Below are 24,582 nucleotides of genomic sequence, written 5' to 3' on the forward strand. Positions count from 1 at the left end.
TGTCCACCCTCAGTCCTCAAGGACTTCAGTTAATGTGACGTGTTCACCATCATCATGTCAAGACTAGAGAAGTCTGCACCCCAAGCGGACTCTCTGGAAATCTGCAGAAGTTGGATTGGGGCCCCTTGTGGACTGGATGAATTGTGGGTTTGGACAGCCCTCAGCCCTCGCAGACTTCCCAGAAATGCACTCAGAAATTCCACAAGTCTGCAAGAGCACTAAAGTCCGGATATTTGGATCCAGCCAGCCTCTCTTTTTCTAAGGAAGGTTCTTGACTTTGCTTGAGCTGGAAGTATCCAAGTGGCAGCCATGATAACACCTGGTTGACTTCTCTAAATGCTTCACTGCTTCCTTTCTTCTCTCCTTTAGCGTAGGACACTGTGCCATCCTTCACCTTTAAGGAAACCCCAGTCCTCCCAGGAAGGGGCCATGTTGCGTTCAAACAATTAAAGCAAATTCAATCAATCCCAGAATTTTGGCTGATCACTGCAAATATTCTGCGAGTTTGACAAAGCATTGTAACTTCCACTAATCATAGCAGCCCACCACACAAACCTCTGAGCCACAGTAGTCACCAAACTACTTTTATTCTCAATGGAACAAGTTGTTTTCAAGTTTTAATGAATTCTACAAAAAAATATTTTGTTTTTGCAATTTTCACTTTCTCCTGCAATTTTATTTTAATATAATTATTATTAGAATTTTATTGCAAAGAAATCAGACTGTCCAGAATCAGAAACCCCCCCAAAAAAGCCAGCGAAATCTTGGAGGGCCTGAAATACAGTAACATATAAAGTGACACCCCATTCAGCCGTCAGTGAAAATAAACAACGATCAACAGACTATACTTCTTCTTCTGCAGAGTTTTATGGCAGTTGGCATCCATAAGTTTAACATCCCAACAAACAGAGACAAACTGCACTGAGCGGCTTTAATAACTCACTGAAACACTGACTGTGGGGAGCAGCTCTCACTGTGTGAACTGAATCTTACCACCCGCTTCGATCAGCACCAGAGTTCATTAACAGCAGGTGAGTTCACATGTTCACTACAAACTACAACCAGAAAACAAGTCGGAAGTATTTAAGTAACACGAAGGCCACATGGGAACGTTTCTGTTTCCAAACACACTGACCTCCTGCAGTGAAAATCAGGGATCTGTTTCCTTCCCTTTAACGCTCTAATCTCTCTCCATCCCTTTAATTCAGGAAATGGTTTAAAACTGCACACACACACACACACTCACACACTCACACACACACACGCTCACACAGAGTCAGCCTCAGGACTGTACAGTAGAGCAGTGAATCTCAGAGGGCAGCAGGAGCTCGCCCTGATTTAACCACTGTTTCTGTGTGAGTGTGTGTGTGTGTGTGTGTGAGTGCGTGTGTGTGTGTGCGTGTGTGTGTGTGTATGAGTGTGTGTATGTGTGTGTGTGATGTAGACACACAGTGACTCATCCTCCAGCAGAGTAGAGCCCTTCTCCCTCTGCAGTCTCATCCAGTGTGATGTTGTGTATTGTTAATTGTGTGTGAAACCAGGTTTTATAGACTTTAGCCTCATACCAAAGTCCTCATTTATAAAAATGTTCTTAGATTTAGACTTGAACTTAGTTTTAAGATAATTTCTGACAGCACTAGATTAATAAAAGATGCTGAGAATTAAAAGTATGCACCTGTGATGTGTATATACTGCTTTAGCGATTTAGCTTATATAATGCTAGCACAACTGAGGGTTCAGTGAGGCAATAGATGGTGAATTAACAGAGATATGAGCAGGGGCGTGTCCAGAGGGGGGACCTGGGCTGGCCACCCCTGAAATCTGATTGGCCACAAGTATCACCCCATTATCCTTCCCTCTTCCACTCTGCACTGTCTTTCAGAGGCTGTAGCGGGCTCCGTTTTAAAGCTAGAGTGATAGTGCTCCAAAGACTGAATTTGGCAAAAAACATTGCACGGCCATTCTCAAAGGGATCCCTTGTCCCCTACTGGGGTCTCTAAACAATATTTCGAATGACTTAAAAGCTGAGACACATCATGCCACCATTACATAATTCAGTGCCCCTCTTCTTCTACGTCAAGAAAGTCTGGACACGCTCCTGGCTATGAGTTTAATTCGTAGTATTTCATCCACCAACCAGCACTTATTTTAAAGAGAAATCTTATAGTGTGGATATATGACGGCTTGTATCTTGTGTTTCTAGATTCCTTAAAGGGAATTTGGTGTAATATTTTCCCTGGAGAGCACACTCAGCTTCTCAAACGGCTATGTATATATTTTTTTATGTTTTGTCATCACTACAGAAACACTTGAGTATGATAAGGTTGTCTGATGTTGACTGCTTAGTTATTTGCTTTAAAGGATGTAGAGGTATTTAACAAGATTCTACAGATACTTGAGGCTGTTGTACAAATCCATTAGGAGACTCTAGTGGCATTAGAGATCATTGAGGAAGTTCTAGGGGTCCTCAAGGAGGTTGTAAGGATCCTTACTGAGATTCTACAGGTGCTTGAGAAAGTCCAAGAGATGTTGAAGGGTGTTGTAGAGTCCCTTGATAATATTCTATAATGTCCATGAGGAGATTTTATGGCCCTGAGAACTTAGTGAGAAGTTTCTAGAGGTCCAAGACAAGGTTGTAGAAGCCCTTTAGGAGACTCCTGGGTATTCTGTATTTAGAGACAGAAACAATCTGATTTGTCAAAATAAAAGAATAATTAAAACTGGTGGTCATTACATAAACCTGTAGTCTGGTCTAGTTATCCAGGTCTTAGTTATCCCAGTTTAAACTGAGTCCCTGTCAACTGGACTGATCTGAGACCTGATCTGAACTGAGACTCAAAACCAAAAACTACAAACCTCATTTATTCCTCAGGTCTGAGTTCATTCGGGGATCAGAAGCGTTTCATCTGGTTTTCATTTATTTATGTCAAAGAGCAGAAGTGGAAAGGGAAGACAGACAGACATGAGACTAAGTATTAAAACCACTATCTGTCCCAGATCCAAATGTGGCTCCATCTTACACAGGTTCACTCCAAAACTCTGTCCGCTGATCTCAGGTCAGATTTATCTTCACTGTTTTATTCATTTCAAAGTAAAGATTTGTATGTCCTCTCTCTCTCTCTCTCTTTCTGTTATGTAAGCTCTCTCGCTCTATTTCTGGAGTGGAGGATTTCTCAGAGGAAGCTGCCGAGTCAGTGGGACGACTAAAAATAACTGCTGGCATCTGATTGGCTGATAGCACGGGGCTCCTTCTGCATACATAATGAGGCAGAGGATGAAGAGGGGTGAATGAAAACCAGCAAAAATGACTGAGATGATTGTAGCACGTTCAATTAAAACATCCGATTGGATCATTGTATTTAAATACAAACCAGGAATGACCAATCACTGTTAGGCTGCGCCGTGTCTGATTGGTTGCTTACATGCTGATTAAGTGAAGTGAAGCAACAGCAACAATATTGTACAAGTCCTTAAAGTCCAGGGTTCTTCATGAGATTTCAGTGGTCCAAAGGGTGCAAAAATTACTATGGTGGTCTAAGGTTTTGGTGGTCCTTGAGGAGTCACAAGTCTTTTAGGGATTTCCAGAATTTCTTGAATGGTGCCATGGTTTCTTAAATAGACATCCTGGAGGAAGATGTTAAAGTTCTTAAAGAAGTTCATAAAGATTACCTTTGGAGTTACCAGAGGTACTTGAAAAGATTTCACGGATCCTATATGTGGTTCCATGTGTTGAAGAGGTTTCAGAAGACCCTAACTGATTGTTAGGTTCAAGTTGTCCTTGAGGGGTTACCAAATGTCCTTGAGTAGGTTCCTGTGTTTGGAATGAGATCCCAGAGGACCTTGAGCTAGTTCTACAAGTCCTTTACAATCGTCCAGGATTTCTTGAGGTTCCAGGGGTCCTTTATAAAATTACAGGAGATATTTATGAGGTTTCCGAGGTCCTGACGGAGAGTGCAGAAGTTACTATGAAGAAGTAGTCATCAGAAGTCATTCAGGGATTTCCAGGAGTTCTTGAAAATATTCCATGGAAGAGGTTCCATGGGTTCCTGGTGACCTTCAAAGATTTCAGGGTTCAGCAGTCCTTGAAAAGTTACCAGAGATCACTGAGAAGGTTCTAGATGTCCTCGAGGTGATCTGCAGGGGTAGCTGAACAGGGTGGACGTACGCTGCTGTATTTTAACATCTGTCATAATAGTGGCACTTAAAGAGCCTGATATTTTCTGAGGTGGTACGTCAGTTAAAACTTTGAGAAACTGTTCTATTTTACACTTAATGGGACCATAACTTACTTACTTGACCATAACTCAGGAAACTAACCCGTTTCCTCTCAGTGTCTCCATCATGTTTGCGTCCTGCAGGCTGCAGCTGCTGGTAGATTGAGGCTGAACCAGCTTGCAGAGCTCACAGGCTGACAGCTTACATAAGCACACTGTACACTGTATTATTCTCCAAACATGGCCTTAATCCTCACTCTGGGAGAGAGAAGTCTCCCCAAGGTGGGATTTCTGCAGCTGAAGATGAGCCGCTGTGATGCTGCCACATGTTAACGTTGGTCTGCTCTTTGATCGCAGTCGAACATGCATCTCGCTCTGTTCATGTTCTGTTCTCAACGTACACGAGCCGTTCAATAAACATCACATCGCTTGTCTCTTTTTAAAACGCTGAGATGGATGGAAGTAAAGGAACAGTGAACTTTTAATTTACAATGATTCGTTTATGTCAGAAAAACTGCTACTAAACAGCTACTCCATGTTTAAAGGTTAGAGATTCATAACATTAATATATCAGCTAACATTATATTCTCTATATATACAGATACAGAGTCACATGGTGTCTCTCTCCCTCTCCCGTGTTGTATCGCAGCCTCTCTGTGGTTTGTTTCAATAGCCGGTCCTGCTGTTTTTATCATCTACGTCGGTGAATTAAGGATTTATTTCCACTAAGTATTTCACAGAGTTGGTGAATGTTGGAAACACTAACAGAGATGGTTTTTAATGAGTTACTGTTCATTTTGAATGAAGTTACAATGTTACAATCTGTGAGGTAAAATTGGCGTTTTTTGTTATTAGTCAAGATCCTTTCTATAATAATGCTGTGAGACTGTGTGAGAATAACAATCTGAGTCTGTCAGTGGCAACAACAACTGTTAGTGGACGGGCTTTTGTCCCCGAGCATTAACGTTGGCTTACATTCTGGTCCCGAATATATTGTATATACTCTGTGAATTTAGGATTTATTTCCACCGAACCAGAGTTGGTGACTGTCGGAACAGTTGAAAGATTAACAAAGACGGTTTTGTTTTATTATTCGGTATCGATTAAAAGATAGTTAATAACAGCCCGAACGGGATCACAGTGTCTTTGAGTTGGGACGTTGGTATTTTGTTTTCCTGAGGGACGCTAATGTTAGCAGCGCTAGCGCCAGCAGCCTGCTCTCCTTGCAGGTTAATATCCACGTCCACGTGGTGACGCATCACTCCAGTCAAGTGCTTATATGTTTATTTCTGACACAACCTTAATTTCCTTTTCTACTCAATCAATGACAAACTGTGCTGGCTTTATGAGCTGCCATCTTTCCCCCTCACTGGTTGATATCTGGGTGCAGGGAGAGCGGGACTGCTGTGCTGGAGCTGCTCCCTCTAGTGGTGGGTGTCGTATATGCAACAGTTAACCGTTATTACACAATCAAGGCCTACTTTAGTAAAATATTTGTACTAGTTTATACATAATATGTTTCTCTAACCAACCAGCACTAGCACAGGAAAGATAAAGACAATGTGATAACAGGGCCTCTGTGGGATTTACTCATTTTAGGCGCTGCCTGCCGCTGCCTCCATTAGTTTGTTTGTGTGACGTTTGTGTTTTAACATTTTAGTACATCTTCACAGACCGGAGAGGAATGCGGCCGCGAGCCATTCGGTGCTGCATGGCGACCTCCGAAACCTTCGGGAGCTCCGTCCTGATTGGTCTGCTGTACACGTGTGTGGATTTAATTTTTTATTTTAATGTTGCGAATTCACGTCGCTGCTGGTATGAATCATTTTGATTAAACATATTTACGGGAGACTATTTCACATTTTCGTGGTGTTTATTCATCTCGTGTAAAGGCCTTTATTCTCTCTTCGTCTTCTCTCTCTCTGCCGCAGGACGTACAGTTCCTTCAGCTGCTTATATGACTAATCATGTTCAGTAATGTCCTCTATGAATCATCACACACACACACACACACACACACACACACACACACACAGTGGATGTACATGTGTCAGTGTGATGACTGAGAGGACATAAACTTCCTCTGCCTCCGTATGAATCACAGCCAAACATACAGTCAGAGCCATAAGCAGGATCAATGTGAGAACACACACACACATACAAAATTAATCACCAACTGCCATCAACAGTTATCAGTGGCTCTCCAAGTTCAGGGACTTTTGCTAATGTAAACTTAGATATATATTTAGACTGTTTTTCTGCTATCGATCTTCATCAGTTAACTTCAATCATTTCTTCATCGAAGCCATCAACCTGTCTGTTAGACCCAATCCCAACTAGGCTGCTTAAAGAAGTTGTTCCCTTAATTGGCACTTCTTTACTGGATATGATTAATCTTTCTTTATTATCAGGATATGTACCACAGTCCTTTAAAGTAGCTGTAATTAAACCCCTTCTTAAAAAGTCCACTCTTGACCCAGGGGTTTTAGCCAACTATAGACCGATTTCTAACCTCCCCTTCCTCTCTAAGATTCTGGAGAAAGTAGTCGCCAAAGAGTTGTGTGACTTTCTACATAACAATAGGATTTTCAGTCAGGATTTAGAGTTCATCATAGCACAGAGACAGCTCTGGTTAAAGTTAATAATGACCTTCTGATTGCTTCTGACAATGGACTTGTCGCTGTACTTGTATTATTAGATCTTAGTGCTGCATTTGACACCATTGACCACGATATTCTTTTACAGAGACTTGAGCATCAAATTGGCATTAAAGGAACCGCACTAAGCTGATTTAAGTCATATTTATCAGATCGCTCGCAGTTTGTACATGTTAACGATGAATCTTCAATAAATACTACAGTTAGTCATGGAGTTCCACAAGGTTCTGTACTTGGACCAATACTATTTACTCTATATATGCTCCCTTTAGGCAACATTATTAGGAATCACTCCATTAACTTTCACTGTTATACAGATGATACACAGTTATATCTATCGATCAAGCCCGATTAATCAATTATCTAAATTACAAACATGTCTTAAGGACATAAAATCCTGGATGAGCTGCAATTTTCTGATGTTAAACTCAGAAAAAAACAAAATTCTTGTTCTTGGCCCCAAAAACCTTAGAGACTCACTGTCTAAAGATATAGTTACTCTAGATGGCATTACCTTGGCCTCTAGCACCACTGTCAGAAATCTTGGAGTTATCTTTGATCAGGATTTGTCATTTAACTCCCACATAAAGCAAACCTCTAGGACTGCCTTCTTTCATTTACGTAATATTACAGAAATTAGACACATACTATCACAGACAGATGCAGAAAAACTAATCCATGCATTTGTTACTTCAAGGCTGGATTACTGCAACTCTTTATTATCAGGTTGCCCCAATAAGTCCATTAAAACGCTCCAATTAATTCAGAACGCTGCAGCACGAGTACTGACAGGAACTAGAAAAAGAGATCACATCTCTCCTGTACTAGCTTCTCTGCATTGGCTCCCTGTAAAATGTAGAATAGAATTTAAAATCCTCCTCCTCACCTATAAAGCTCTTCATGGTCAGGCCCCTTCATATTTTAAAGAGCTCATAGTACCCTATTACCCCTCTAGAACACTACGTTCTCTGAATGCTGGGCTACTTGTGGTCCCTATAGTCTCTAAAAGTAGAACAGGAGCCAGAGCCTTCAGTTACCAAGCTCCTCTCCTGTGGAACCAGCTTCCAGTTGTGGTTCGGGAGGCAGACACCCTCACCACATTCAAGAGTAGGCTTAAGACATTCCTCTTTGATAAAGCTTATAGTTAGGGCTGGATCAGGTGAGTCCTGAACCATCCCTTAGTTATGCTGCTATAGGCCTAGACTACGGGGGATTTCCCATGGTGCACTGAGCTCCTCTTTTCCTCTCTCTCTCTTTCTGCACACATTCATGTCCCATTAATGCATGTTACTAACTTCACTTCTTCCCCGGAGTTCTTGTGCTTTCTCGTCTCGCAGGTTCTTATCGATCCTGGTGGAGCCTCCTGCCATGGTCCTGCTTGACTGCCATTGCCAATACTGTTGTTGCTGTGCACCTGTCTGTCTGTCTGTCTGTCTGTCTGTCTGTCTCTCTCTCTCTCTCTCTCTCTCTCACCCCAACTGGTCGAGACAGACGACCACCCATCTAGAGTCGAAGGATCTGTCCTAGGTTTTTCCTTACCCTTGTCTCCAAGGTCTTGCAAATGGTGGTACTGTTGGGTCACTCACACACTCACTGCTCACACACACACACACACACACACACACACACACACACACTCACTCACTCACTGCTCACTCACACACACTCAGACACATACACACACTCACTCACACACACACACAAAAACACACACTCACACACACACACACACACACACACACACACACACACACACACACACACACACTCACACACACTCACACACACATTCACTCACACTCACTCACTCACACACACAAACACACACACACACTCACACACTCACTCACACACACACACACACACACACACACACACACACACACACACACACACACACATACTCACACACACACACACACACACTCACACACACTCACTCACTCACTCACACACATACACACACACACACACACACACACACAAACACACACACACACACACACACTCACTCACACACTCACTGCTCACACACACACACACACACACACACACACACACACACACACACACACACACACACTCACTCACACACTCACTGCTCACACACACACACACACACACACACACACACACACACTCACACACACACACGCGCACACACACACACACACACACACACATACAAACACACACACTCACACACTCATACTCACTCACACACACACACACACACACACACACACACACACACACACACACACACACACACACACACACAAACACACACACACACACTCACACACTCATACACACTCACACACACACACACACACACACACACACACACACACACACACACACACACACTCACACTGTTCACTCACACCATAAAGACCGCCAGCGTGTTGCTCTGAGAATACATTACATGTCATTACAGCAGGGACACGTCCTCAACACTCCGGCGGCCATATTTATCTCACCTCCACCTTCCCCTCGGCTCCCAGCATGCACTGGGAGAAGATTTACTCATCTAAGAATTCAAATGTTCATCAGGAACCGAGAGCAGGAGGAGACGTGACAGAGGGAGGAGAATGATTACCATTCCTCTCGTTTTCCTCTCCTCCTCTTGTGTTTCCTTCTCTACATTTTTTCACTCAGTTCTGACAATCAATGAATCAATCAATCGTGACATTGATCACTCTGGTCACATTTCTTTTAACTAAAGACTAAAGAGCTCCAGATTAGCCTCTGAGAACCTGAAGACCATGAACCTCCTTTCAACCCAACTTCCTGTACCTTCCACAACAAAAGACCAAATTAAAAGTCTTGCTGTAAAACTGCAGCAGCATGTAGTTTCATCACACAAAGAAAAAACAAAACCTTTAGCAGCTGTAACTTTTCCACCTTAAAATAAACTCCTCTTCCTGCTCTCCACCCGTCGGAGCCGTTACTTCTCCTCCACTGATCAGGCCGGGAGGATGCACAGGAAATCCAAACAGACATGTAGATTAATCTCCTCAGTGGAACAGAAAAGGACCCGTCACACTGGCTGGCAGACAACCGGAGATGTTCACCGAGCCGCAAAGTGTCACTCTGCTGTCTCCACCTCCACTACTCACGAACAGCAAAACAAACACACCCGAAGCAGGACAAACACACAGTGTGACAGAGGTCAGTGGATCAAAGGGAGGTCCCACTCCACAACCAACTTCAATCTGCAAAAGCCTTTTCATTGAGCGTTGATCTCCCCTTTATGATTTCATGTTGTGTGTTTGAATATTATGTTGCTCTTTCTAAAAGGAGGAAGAACAGGAAACGTGTCTGTTACTTCAGCTATCTGTTTTACTTATGAACTAAGTTAGCACAGCCCTGATCAACCAAACTCCATTCAGAAAACAAGCACTTTAAGTCTAAATTCAGACTTTTTATAAATCGCCATCATGATCGTGGTCGTTATTTCAGCACCATTTGATCCGTTAATTGACATTAAATCACAGAAACATCCGATTATTTTGGGCTCATTCTGCCGCAGTGAGACAGATTAATATATTTACATGTACGAGTAAACACTGAGAACACATCATAGAAGGCAAAGACAACAGCAGAGGGACAAATAGCCTATTATAGATAATTAGTCTATACCAGCCACGCCTCCACTTCCTGCCACTGTGCAAAAATGAAGCCAAAATATCTTGAATACAGCGAACGCACCATCTGCTAACATGGAGGGGGCGCGCTTTATGACCTAAGTAGTTTTTTCCCACAAAAAGGGCAGAAAATGCTGTTTTCATGCTGTTTGGGGTTTTGGACATTGCCCTGGAGAAAACAAACAAAAGATTTATGATTCATCAATAAATCTGGAATAAATCAGCAGATTAGTTGATAATGAAAGTAAACATTAGTTGCAGCCCTAAACACACAACAACAACAACAACAACAACAACACAGTCATTTCAGAGTGAAGCACTGTCTGAGTCTGCAGATTTCCACTGCACCTGTCTGTCTCGCTCTTGCGCTTCCTGCTAGAGCGCCCCCTGGAGGACGTTAGCCCTTAAAAATCTATAGATTAGCCGCATCATTGTTTAAGCCGCAGGGTTCAAAGCGTGTGGAAAAGGTAGCGGCTTACAGTCCGGAAATTACAGTAGGTCTTTGTACAGCACTCAGTGAGGCCATCTATAGTTTTATTTATTTAAATGAACAGGATAACTTCTTTTGCTCTTTTTGTCTTCCGTCTATTTGCTTTGTGGACGTTGTTAGAGTTGTGTTCAGTAAAAGTAATATGAGCCTTTACAGAGTTCAGTCAGGTTGAAAACCTTTAAAGAACACAGACAGACATCCGCTCTTATTTAGGAAACTTATTCCATTCAAATATATATTTACAGTTTATCTATTTATGAGGCCAATACTTCATTCAGTGTTTGTCTGCAGCATTGTGCTTAAACAACAGTACACACTCACAACCAAGGCAAGTGGACTGATTACCGACCAATCACCATTTAAACTACCACATAATACAAGCAGACACCAACAAACCACCCTGCCCCCTGCTGTCCCATGAGTCCACTCAGGTGTCCTTTGTTATCCTCTCTCTTCAGTGGTGCACCGACTCAACGGCCCCACTGGAAACTCAAAGCCAAACTTCAGTTCTGGCTGATATCCTTTCCCTGCTCTACTTTCTGATGCTAGAGTCGTTTATAGTATCTGAGTTTTAATACAGGCTGAATAAATAAACCTGTCTGTGGTCTCTGTGACGCCCCCCACAGGTCCGTGAAGCTCAGAGTGGTCGACTCTGGCCGTCGCCATGTCGGCAGTCCTGACTCCGCTCTGGTCTGAGAGGTGGAGCTGAATCAAGCCTGGTTACTGAAAACTGCCTGTGACCCACCTGTCACTCACAGCAGCCACACCTTTAATTCTTCATAACTTTAAGCCTTAATATAACATAAAGAGGTGAGTTGTACAGTGAAATGAGCTGTAAGTTTGATCACTAATAGAATTAAGTTGTGTGAACATGGGAGCAGAAATGAAATAGAAGAATTTTTATGTTCCATTTTGAGGTGTCATTATCCGACCAACAGAGTTTCAAACTAAACACGACCAGATTTACGTAAACTGAGTGAGGGACTAACATTCAATTGATATTTGGTCATTTTAATCCTTTTTCAGGTTTTCAAGGACGTGTTGGAACCCAGACAGTGACAAATAATAAAGTGGATAATAGAGTAGCCTACGCAGCGCGACTGAAACACACTTTATAAAGTTTCCCCAAACTCAACAATTCGGTTTTTTTAGGGGCAGATTTCCCGCCACCTTGATTTACTCCAACGCAGGAGGAGGAAGAAAACATTCAAATGACCAGGCGTGAACAGAAAGGTGAGATCTGAACATTTACTATCCGGATACAGATCGCAGTCCGTCCTTCTGTCTCTGTAACGTTTGTCTGAACAGGAGCCACTTGTTGGTGGAGCTCTTCCTCCTCCTCCTCCTCCTCCTCCTCCTCCTCCTCCTCCTCAAGCAGCCGGCCGGCAGGAAACGGGAGGCGGGCCAACAGCCCTCCCAGTAATCTGCCACACTCCATCCTCATTACTGCACATTAACACTTATTAACACAGTAAACCCACAGCTAATGGCTTGATAAACACAGGAACACACTGGGAGGAGGAGGAGGAGGGGAACAATGGCGGTGCGAGCGGCGTTTCCTGTCTGCGAGGAAATGCTCCACAGCTGGGAGAGAAGGGGTAATTAAAAAACAATTATAATTAATCCCAATTTCCCAGAGAAGGTAAAGTGAGAGCAAGTCAAATATACAGAGTTAATGATTTCATCAGGGTAGGAAAATGTGCTGATTCATGTCTGCACACACACACACACCCACACACACACACTAACACACACACCCACACACACTTCCTCCCACAGACCAAATAATAACAGCACTAAATGTAAGCCTGATTATCTTAACCTCCTCAGTATGGCGACCACGCAGACGTACAGCAGCGGCCATCCGGCCCGGAGTAGTGTTGTCACGATACCAAAATTATTGTTTCGATACCGATACCAAGTCAAGAATTCCGATTTCGATACTTTTTCGATATTTTTCCTGAAAAGGGAGAAACACTCTCAAATATCATTGCTGTGCTTTATTTTAAAACCGGGACCAGATTTTAATCATATAGCACACTAATGAATGAACATATGAACAGCAGATATATTAAACATTTATTTAGCAGCAATATCTATATATTTTAACTTATTCTGTCAACCTTTCCTTTCAGAGGAGAAAACTCAGCCATTGAGCCCACGGCTCCAGACTTCTGTAGCAGAAGAAAATGGAAATATTTAAAATATGATGGGGATAAATTTGTCATAACAGAGGACCTAAATAGTTTATGTGTGATAGTGACAATAACTTGTGACTAACTTAGCATCTCTATTTGCAGCTAACATTTACTTAACCATAACATTACCATAATTAATAATAGGAAATAATGAGTTAACCTAATGTTATTTAAGCTGTGATATATGGATTAATATAGGCTAATGTTTCCTGTACTTCAACGTCTGATTTCTTTGATGGTTAACTTTATATTTGAGTCCATCATTTCTTACAAGGCGTTTCACAAATACACCTCCTCTGCGGTCTGTGCTCTTTAAATGCTGTAATAACCTAATATAAATAAATCACTGACAAACATGCACATGCTCTGATTATAATCATATAGCCTATAGATCATTTTAGCTGATGTTTTGTGTGCTTTATTTTAGCAGCTTGCAAATGATTAACGTTATCTGTGAAAGTTGCGTTTTCAGAGATGTTGAATTATCCGTAGGCAGGCTGTTGGTCAGCCATGAGGATAATGCCCATAGTTAGCCTACTATTTCTCTAGATAGCCTCGTCAAACTACGGTGGTGCAAAATAGTGACTTCTCACAAAATAACCCATAGCCTACTCCTTTGACTTATTTAAGGGCACGAACGTGGTCGTGTTATCTTTCACATACTAACCTGTCGGTCTTTAAACTCCTTGTACAACTCAGCGTGCTTGTCGGCCGAGTGTTTCTCCAGGTTCGAGGTGTTTGCATTGTTTGTAGCACTGACGACAAACAGGTCTCGACTTATCGGTGGCTTTGCCCTCACTGTCATAGGGAGGCACTGGAAGCATGCGTTGTACACACCAACATGAAATACGTCTCTTACAAATCTGGAACGCGGTCATTCTTAAAAGTATCGATACTAATAAATTTAGGAATCGTGACGTTTTTAATTTCCGAGAATCGCGATACTTTTGAAGTATCGGTGCACCGTGCAACACTAGCCCGGAGTATCCGGATCATCCCGGACTTCAGGATTGTAAGATACAGCTGTAACAGCCTGCAGGTGATCTTTACTGAGAGTGCGAGGAATGTCCTTCCTTTATTTTAAACATAGTTTCCTTATACCTGTATTTTATTGTCCCTTTAATGTAATCTTTACTCCTTTCTGTCTTTTGATCGTGCTGTCAGCCGTCTGAATGAAAGGTGCTCTATAAATAAAGATTGATTGATTGATTGATTGATTGATTGACACAAACTAAGGAATGAAAATAAACAGGTTTAAAAGCTGCAACCGGGAGGAAAAATATGAACGTATATTATAGTTTGTGTTCCTTCGCCAGGAAACTACCCATCAGCCCCAGCGCAGACTGTCTAAGGACTACCTCTGAGTGTGAGTGTGTGTGTGTGTGTGTGTGTGTGTGTGTGTGTGTGTGTGTGTGTGAGAGAGAGAGATCTGGACACATCTGTTACCTGTCACCTTCAGTCACCCCCTCCTACACTCTCCAAAGTGTGTGTCAACAAGAGCTGTCAATCAACACACACACACACACACACACGACCAGAGGCCAGATCCTGGACCAGCACTGTCACTGAAACCTGAGTCTGCAGAGAGTCTCTCTGTTTACTGAGGCTCTGCTCCTCTGTGTGCACGGCGCCTGACACCCACCGCCTGGCGCACTGCTAGCGACACCGTTACTGTAACAATCAGCTAATTAAATAATGTAGATTTTATGAATGTGAATGCCCACAGAAGACCCTGAGAGGAGTCTGAGAGTGGGGTTGTTATCGGCCGATGCTGATCATTAGAGATCAGGCTGCTGATGCCCGATATCAACACAAAGCAAAGTCCTGATAACTCTGGTCTGTTGTGCACCAGAACCGAGCCCACTGAACGGCCGCCTGCAGACGGGTCTGCAGAGGATTTCAGTCCATCCTCTTCTTTAAGTTTGTATTTAACATAATACCTTTTCATATGAATGAAACACTATAACAACACAGATATAGAACTGTGTAATAGTTTGTCTGCAGGTCTGTCTGTCTGAGGATGGATAGAGAGTCTATTGTTTCATATTTTTCTCTATTGTTTGTTTTGTTGCGTCACAAATCTCCGTCACACTCCGTGAGGACAATATGTGCTCTGAACGGGTTGAGGAGGCAACGCAAACACACACACACACACACACACACTCTGTCTGTTTATGTAGTGTCCTAACAACGTTGGGATTTAGTTTCATATTCAGCAGGTTGTTGTTGTTAATGAGTCTGATTAACAGTGAAACCAACGAGGTATCGAATGATTTATCGGGTCTGTAGCTGTAAGATATCGCAGTGCAGATAATGCTTCTCTCTCTCTCTCTCTCTCTCTCTCTCTGAGCTTAAACAGGTCGCTGGGACCTGCCAAAATAAAGTCTAACTAGACATTTAATCTAAATAAAAGGATAAAAATAATCAAATATAATACATTTAATTAGTTAAGTATTTAATTCCAAATATATTACTATTTCTGTACTTTTATATAAACAATTTATTCACTGAATTGACAGAAAATGCTATATCTTTATCGGGATGTGAGATCATATCGCAGAGTGCTGTGGGCAGGAAGTGAAGAGCAGGATGAGACTCTGTTAGTTTAAATCAGTGATTCCCAGCCTTTGGGTTGGGACCCCCTTTTGTTAAATAATACATTATATAGACAGAGAAATATATAAAAGTTCCATAAACAGGAAATAATCTGCTCAGAATTCATCCAAATCTCTGGTTTTACACAAACTTCCTGCAGTTACTGAGTTCACTGTTTGAATATAATATGAAATATCCATAAAATATGTGACAGTTTACTCAGTGATAGAAAAGGAAATTCCTGGTTTAAAAGCTATCAGAGAGAAAGATAACAGCCAGTAACCATGCTGGCTGTGATTCAGAGCAGCCATTTTCCAACTGAATTCAAAGACTTTCCATCGGGGAACTGAAGTCGTTATATCGCTCAGTTCAAAGCCACCAGACTCCTCCGGTACTGCTCCCCTCAGAACAACGAGGAGTTCGAGGAGGTCAGCTGGAAAGTAACTAAAGCTGTCAGACAAATGTAGTGGAGTAAAAAGTACAATATTTACCTCTGAGGAGAGGAGAGGGCTGTAGGGGGCACTGTGGGCTGTAGGGGGGGCTGCGGCCTGTAGGGGGCGCTGTGGGCTGTAGGGGGTGGGCTGTAGGGGGGCTGTGGGCTGTAGGGGGCTGCGGCCTGTAGGGGGCGCTGTGGGCTGTAGGGGGCCTGCGGGCTGTAGGGGGCTGTGGGCTGTAGGGGGCACTGTGGGCTGTAGGGGGGCTGTGGGCTGTAGGGGGGGCTGCGGCCTGTAGGGGGCGCTGTGGGCTGTAGGGGGGCTGTGGGCTCTGCAGACTCCGGTTTGGTGTCGTTCAGTGAGAAGCAGCCAGTGAGTGAGCAGACTGTGTTTGACCTTTTCCATCCCAACGAGCTTCCACGGCGTCGTGGTGACGAGAGTTTATGAGGCAGAAAATGAGCCCATATGGCTGTGAGATCAGATCAGTGTCACCAAACAACCAATCCAACAACACGTGTGACGGCCAGAGAAAACAACAACAACAACAACAACAACACTGGCTGACTGCGGGCTACAGCTGCACCGCCGTGGCGACCATCAACTGATGCGTGAGACTCAGCTGCTTCCACACATACGACTCAACACCGACTGTTTCAGAAACAATACGAAGATGGTAAACGAACACAATGTGTGATATGTGTTATTTACTTTCTGCCCATTTATACAGTAAACAAATATTATTATTACTTTCTGCTGTTTCCTGTTTAATATTCAGTACAGTGGTGATCGATGGGGAAATGATCTCTTGAGAGCAAAAGGCTGTAAATGTTTATTAGTGCAGTTTAATATGGTTCCTTATATAGACTGACTGCTGGAGCCTCTAGTGGCCGTTGGAGGAACTGCAGCCTGATCAGATTCGCCTCCTATGATCTCCTCTATCAACAGTTCCGTCAGCCAATCACAGGAGAAGACCACAGTAGTCCGGCGTCCCGCTGCCCTCGCTGTCTCTCAGCTGGTTTTGTTGTTTGAGGTCATTTTAAGACTTAACAGTCGACCACGCTGTCGCTGTCTGTTTCACATTGACAGACACAAATCACCTCAAGTTTGCCCCCTGCAGCCTCCGTATACCCGACATATAACAAACACACAGATGTTACATCGTAATCCCTTCCCTCCCTACCTCCCTCCCTCTTTCCTTCCCTCTCTCCTTCCTCCCCTGCTCCTTCCCTCTCTCCCTTTCTTCCTCCCTCCCTCCCTTCCTTTCCCTCTCTCCTTCCCTCCCCCCTCTCTCCTTCCCTACCCTCCCTTCCTTCCTCATCCCTCCCTGCCTCCTTCCCTCCCTCTCTCCCTCCCCTCCTTCCCTCCCTCCCTTCCTCTCTCCCTTCCTTCCTTACCTCCCTCCCCTCCTTCCATCCCTTCCTCCCTCACTTCCTTCCTTCCTTCCTCATCTTTTTCTCCCTTCCTTCCTTCCCTCCCTGTCTCCCTCCCTCCCCTCCCTCTCTCCCTCCCTTCCCTCCCCCCTGCAGGGTGACCCGTGGTCAGTGTGACAGCAGAGAGACGTCAGCGCTGACTGTAAGTAACAGTGTGTGATGTAATACGCCTCCTCTCCCTCTAATCTGTGACATATAAGATTACAGATAATCTGCAAACTGACGTCACACAGAGGATCCACCACTACACTTCCATCAAGCTATCAGGATATGTATGGGAGCCTACAGCTGCCAATATCACACTGAAATCTTTACATTTACTTTCATATATTATATATATTTCTGCCAAATAAAGTGACAAATAATCCACAAAGTATTTATATCACCGTCGTGATGATCATGGAACTGAATGTAAAAGTGATTTATGGGTCATATTATTTCTTTAAGAAATTACTCAAAACAATTATTTGATTAACAAAATAGTAGACGATTAATGTAACAGTTAAACCAATCGTTGCAGTTCTATACGACTGACTTTGATCTTTGGTTTGTCCCTTCTGGGCTACCGTAGAAACATGGCAGACAGAAGAGGAGCCGCTGTAGATACAAACGTCTCATTCTAAGGTAACAAACACACAATGATTCTTGTTATCAGCTGATTAAACACTAATAAACACACCTACAGACATTATATTATTATAGATGCCGCTCAGTGCCGCTCACTGCGCACAACGTGGAGCCGAGCCTTTATATATATTTATATCCATATATTCTCTCTTTGGTCGCTCCAGGACTTCCGCTCTCTGAACCAGGTCCGACTTTTAGGTGTTCTGGTACTCTGAGTCTTTATTTTAATAAGAAAGCCTTTAGTTTTTTTTTCATCTGTTTTATTGTTGCTTTATTTTAATTTCTTGGTTTTTTTTCTGTCATAGAAGAAATGTTCTGTCCCCCCATGAGGTGCTGTGGAAATATCACAGGAGGATGAAGAAGATGTAGTTGAAAGCTCAGACGAAGAAGCAAATAAGAGGACCTTGATTCTTCTGTGTCGTTGTTACACTTATGAAATATCACAGGATGATGTTTAAGAAGAAGTACAAGTAACAAGTACAGGACCTTGAGAACCAACGTTCTCCCGCAGTGGACGGAAACATCAGGATGAGATATAAGAAATATGAAATATGAGTTTCAATGTTCAAGTTCTAAATAAAGCCATCAAAACTCAAGGTCACTCTTTCTTTTCTCCTGCGCTTTCAACCACTTCACACTGTCTTCATCAGCAGATTCAGTTTGCTCATCAAGTCCTGTACGACCACTGAGGAAGACTGCGATCGTTGGTTGAAAGCCGAAAGACAAAGAAACAAGTAAGAGGACCTTGATTGATTTATTTATTCAGTGAGTTATAACAGGAGCAAATATGGAAACACCACAGGATCAAATCTCATTATTCCACTGGCACAAATGTGCTTCCGTACAGAGACTGTAGCAGTTACCTGTTGTGCCTTTAGGCCAGGCATCAATGTGACACGACTGAATGAGCAGCACGCGCGCACACACACACACACACACACACACACACACACACACACACACACACGCACGCACGCACGCGCACACGCACACACACACACACACACACACACACACACACACACACACACATGCACGCGCTCTAAATCCCTCACAAGGTCAACTTGGTGCGGCAGGTTTTCTGGTTCCTCGCCGGTACAATGATCCCGGTGCTGTTTAACATGTAGTGAGAGTCACCGCCGTCCTTACCGTACACGCCCTGGCCGTGCGCGCCCTGCAGGAAGCCGGTGAACAGCCACAGGAGACCGAAAACTAAACCCATCTTCACATCCTCCTCTGGCCGCCTCGCTGCTGCTCTCCCCCCGGGGAGGAGGTTGTCAGTTCGGTTCCCCGCAGCTGCTGCCGTCGCTGCTGCTGCTCCTCCCTCCTCCTCCTCCTCCGCTCCGGCCGGCGTCCCTCCGCACGGAATCCGGCCCGGTGACCGGTTCTCATCCAAAAAATCCCAATGCGTCTCCCACCAGCACCCCGCCGCCACCACCCCCCAAAATCCCCGGTCAGATGTGACAGGAAGGTCCGGTTGAGCTCATACCGGAGCTGGAACCGTCAGAAACAGCTGCCGAGGATGACGGTCACCGGGAGGAAGAGCGGGAGCCTCAGCCGCGTCTCCTTGGTGGTGACATTGTGGGAAAAAATTTAAATACAGAAAACAACCGGGATCCTCCGACCGGAGGGATGCTCACAAGTCCCCGCTGCCCCTCCGCCGAGTCCACCGGGCTCCTTGTCCGTCAGTCGGTACCGGAGTTACATCCATCATCCGGTGCAGAGGCGCTGTCCTCCGGTGCTCCGCGGCTCGTCCTTGCCGTCAGCGGCTCTTCGCGGCCCGTCAGGCCGGGGAGGAGAGGCGGAGAGGCGGAGAGTCGGCGCTCCGTGATGCCGCTGTGAAGAAGAGGCAGAAGCGGTCAGTCCTCGGTGGATTTTACCGGTGGAGACGTCACCGGGCGAACCGAGCGGTAAAGTCCGACACAGTGGACAGCGACTGCTTCCGGAAGACGATTTCAAAATAAAACACAGTTACACAGTCAGGTTAATTATTAATGTTTTTGGTGTCCGATTTTACTAAATGATTTAAATGAATTAAAAACAGAACAGTTTAGACTCAAGATTTGGAAATAAAACAATTTAGTGATTTCTCTTTAGATATTGTTATATTCATATATATATATCATATATATATTTCAGGGCTTTTCCAAGTAAATATTGATTTTAGTGATAGTTTGGGATTAAATATTTCTGGTCCTCTATCCCCCTCCCTGTGGCCCACGACATAAAGTCAAAAATATCATATAATCTGGCCCACAAGATTATTATTCTTATTATTAATACAAATAAAATTATTAAAAAGTGTTGCAACCGTCTCCAGTCTCCCCTGATGTAATGTCTGTGCTGTTTTTTTAATTGTGTGATTTTAGTATAGTATATATAAAAGTATTTTCCAACTTCAGTTTTATTGTTTTATTTATTATTTATACCCAATCAACATGTTTTGACTCACATCAGCAAGAGTTAAAACTAAAAATGTGATAAGATTTTATCATATAACTTTTTTTATATTGTGCAAAAACAAAAGTTAAAGAATTATGATGGTACAGATTCAACAGCGATAAACAGGAATAAAATACAAGAAGACCAACAAAGAATACAAAAGAGGACATTATGAATTTGACTTGAAAAGATGAATAAATGTAATAATGTGGGATAATAATAATATAGGCCTATATAATAATAATAATAATAATAATAATAATAATAATAATAATAATAATAATAACCATGTTATATGACAACAATAATAATACTAATAATAAGGATAGTAATTGTGTTAATCATGTTACCTGTGAAACATAAGTACACAAACAGTGAGTGGCAAGTGAGTTACTACATCATCCACTCTATCGCCACTGTCCAGGTTGCAGGCTTTTATTGTGAAGGGTGTGCGGTCTGTGTTCCGGTCTCAACCGGACTAACTGCAGCCGCGTTGACACGAAGCGGAATCTGCCGCGCGGAACATCACGAGCCGCTAGTTTCTGACCGTGACTGTGGGAAAAAAAACAACCTCCCTCACGAGACCAGAGGAGCCTGTGGGGGGGGGGGGCCTTCACTGCGCACGTGTGGGATTCTTTTTCTTTACCCGGGACTCCTGAGTGAGGCGGGAACAGAGAGAGAGAGAGAGAGAGAGAGAGAGCACTCATTAATGATTCACTAACAATGGATGGAAATGACAGAATGAGGAAATCAATATAAATAAACAACAACAACAACAACAATAATAACAATAATAGAATTGTACCTACTGTAATCAACAGGTTATTATCCATCATGTCAGTGATTTCAGATACAAAGGTTCATACAGACATATACAGTATATACACATATATATTTATATACATATATACCGTAAAGCTTCCAATAAAAGCAGGGTTCCTAGTAGACGCAGGTCTCTTTTAAAAGCCTGGTGTGGCTACTCGTTCTCGTCTCCAATAGAGGCCTGGTCTGGATTTTATAGAAATGATCTCGATGTATAAAAACTCTTAAAACCCACCAGGTCGCCTGCTTGAGCGAGTTTTAAGTCGTTTCAATCTCCTACACAAATATAAATGTTTAAACTTCTGTCAGTATGTACATAATGAACATCATTAGATCAGTTATAGATTCTCCACAATTCAATATATTTCACTTTCAGTTCAATATATTTTACTAAAACTATCAACACTAAACTATAACGTTAATCCATTCTGACTTACCGGTGGCACGGTAAACAAGAGAGACGGAAAAAAACCTCTGAAGCATCATAATCATCATGTTAGTTGTCAAAAGTCCTCTTCTGGTGGCGGAGTCCGCCATGTTTCTACATGACTGTGACTTCCTGTTTTTGATGGTAATTAAACCGTAAGTTATTATTGAAATATATTAAATGTTGATATAGAACATTGTGTAATACTCTCTCACACTGGTTTATTCTGTCACTAAAACTGTTAGGATTCAGCTCTCAACATTATCAGTTCTCATTACTATTTATTCATTACACTTCTGCCTGTCTTATACTGCAGCATACATACTGTATATATATTTCTATCTTGTATATATTGTCTTTTTTTCCTATTTTTTATTTATATTATTTGTTTTATGTTTTGTTTTATTATATTGTAACAGAAACACACATCCTTAAAATTCTTCTTGTTATTATTTCTATACCTTTAATGTCTCGTGACTGAACCGGGGATCAATAAAGTATTTGTGATTGTGATTCTGCGTATAGACAATGTTCACATACATAGAGGTTCCATCTGTCTGCTCTTCGTATTGATGTCTGCTCTGATGAAGACTTCCTCTCTCTCACTGTTTGTTGACCGAACAATCAGACTTCATTAAGTCTCTTCTCTCTGATACCAACACTGAACACGCCTCCATTTAAAGTCCGATGTCCAACAGTAATTAGTTATTGGTTAACATGGCTTCAGACGCAGATAGAGCTGGGTTAAAATGACTTCATCTAACGTTAACATAATTGTATACGCAGTTGGCTCCGACTCTGTGCAGTGAGCGTGAAACTACATTTAAATTAAATGTTTTAATTCTGGCTCTCCCACAGAAACAGGAAACATACCACGTTATAACCGACCAGGGCCTCGTTTTACCAAAGCATCTTCAGGTAATATGACCGTAAAAGAAACCATCTTAGTTTTTTTAGGATTAAGAGTCTTTTTGTGTTTCCCAGAAGCATCATAACGAGCAGCTCCAGAACCTGCAGCAGTTTTTATTGTGTTTGTTCATTTTTCAGTCTTTGACTTTAATGGCGATTTATGTAAAATGTTAAAAGCTGAAATTATGAAATTCTGAAATAAAACAGACACACACACACTCATCACCCTCCTCTTCCTCTTTCTCTCGTCTGGCTCAGACTGATTGTGTGTTTTCCACAGTAAGCAGGTCTGATGCAGGATGAGACCCACAATAATTGCTGGAAGCTTTAATGTGACTTTCAGAGTAATGTCTGCATCCAGCAGTTAAATCAAAGTTTACTTCCACCCAGAAACATGAATAATTGATTGGTTAGTTTCACTTTATTACCAGAATATTTTTCGGAGCTGTGTCTTGTGTCAGGAGACGTACAGTGTTTCATCTACACAACATTTAAAATTCTGAACATACGCAACACAAAACCTCGTATCCCTGCGCTAACCCTGTCCTCCAAAAACACAAGTTGAACGGCACCTCGTTCCTCACAGGTTCACTCTCTACGGCGTGAGCCTACCCAAGACCCGGTACCTCTCACCGCGTCCCGTCTTCTCACAGGCGCCCCTCCAGAGAACCCCAGGCAGCTACGACCCCGTCTAATTGACCCTTCCTTAGTCCCGCCCTTTTTTGCTCTGTGCTCCAATAACAGTTGAGAGAGCCTCGGTACTCAGGTATGCTTTGTGCTAGGCTAATACATGTTGAAAAGAGAACCACATTTTAAAGATGTTTTGAGCCCTCCTCCGTCTCGCTCTCTCAACTACATAATCCAAATTAATGTTTTCCAACTATGTTACTATTATTAAAATCATGACTTTCAACACACACACAGCAGCTTCCTCTTCCTGTTACTGCTGGCTTATTCATTACTATTGGCGGGACGAACGCAAACAGAAAAAAAAAACGGTATGAGGGATAGTTCTGGGCGGAGCTCTCCAGCGGGCAGTTCCTCTCAGAGAGAACACCTGTAGTCACATCATCAACCTTCACCGGGCTACACAGACGCTGCTTTAAGTCTTAACTTTAAGATTTAGGATCAGGTCTTTCCCTCTTTATAAGTACTGCTTCACTCTTTGACTGCAGATGAAAATAAAAAAAGACACGGCCGGATGAGTTCCTAATTTCCTCTCATCATCCAGCGTCATCGAATAGGAACAAACGTTAACGACATCATTACTGTTCCCGGCTGCTGATTGGCCGAGCGTAGGCAAATCACCTCAGCTCTCTCATTAAAGGCAGCGGAGAGTGAAACAGATGAAACGGAAGAGACACACAGAGAAATCAGAATTCAGACGAGCTTTTCATGGCGTACAATCAATTACACACAGAGAGCAGATCCAGAGGCTCCACGCACCATTACAGCACTTTAATGGGATTTTCAGCCTGATGTCTGAGGGGGGGTTTAACAGGAAATCAGCTCGCTAAACTGCACTGAAACACAAGGATTTCCACCCACTTTAACTCCATCAGACTGAACAGGTGAAACTGCTGCAGTCCAACAGGAACCAGGTTTAATACTGGACCAAACCAGAATATTGACTACAACTAGATGATTGGAAAATAAATTTGAGTGAGTCTAGATACAGTTAGTAAAA

The 24,582-nt window shown here is 42.9% G+C and overlaps 2 protein-coding genes and 1 long non-coding RNA gene across 3 annotated transcripts in view; 1 reads left to right on the plus strand and 2 right to left on the minus strand.

Annotated features, from left to right (window-relative positions):
* Positions 1-20,184, minus strand: part of mdga2a (MAM domain containing glycosylphosphatidylinositol anchor 2a) — a 75,873-nt gene extending 55,689 nt beyond the window's left edge. The window contains exon 1 of the mRNA XM_051398924.1: positions 19,445-20,184. Coding sequence (XP_051254884.1) covers positions 19,445-19,517 — 73 coding nt within the window. The 5' untranslated portion in view covers positions 19,518-20,184. The remainder of the gene's footprint in view (positions 1-19,444) is intronic.
* Positions 1-24,582, minus strand: part of LOC127362766 (uncharacterized) — a 143,288-nt gene that overhangs the window by 84,435 nt on the left and 34,271 nt on the right. The gene's annotated exons all lie outside the window — the stretch shown is intronic.
* On the plus strand, positions 17,764-18,805 carry LOC127362857 (uncharacterized). The gene is made up of 3 exons (XR_007884597.1): positions 17,764-17,810; positions 18,240-18,292; positions 18,601-18,805. It is a non-coding gene; the product is annotated as an uncharacterized LOC127362857 (long non-coding RNA).

This window comes from Dicentrarchus labrax, unplaced genomic scaffold (genome assembly GCF_905237075.1).
Source record: "Dicentrarchus labrax unplaced genomic scaffold, dlabrax2021, whole genome shotgun sequence".
Taxonomy (NCBI): domain Eukaryota; kingdom Metazoa; phylum Chordata; class Actinopteri; family Moronidae; genus Dicentrarchus; species Dicentrarchus labrax.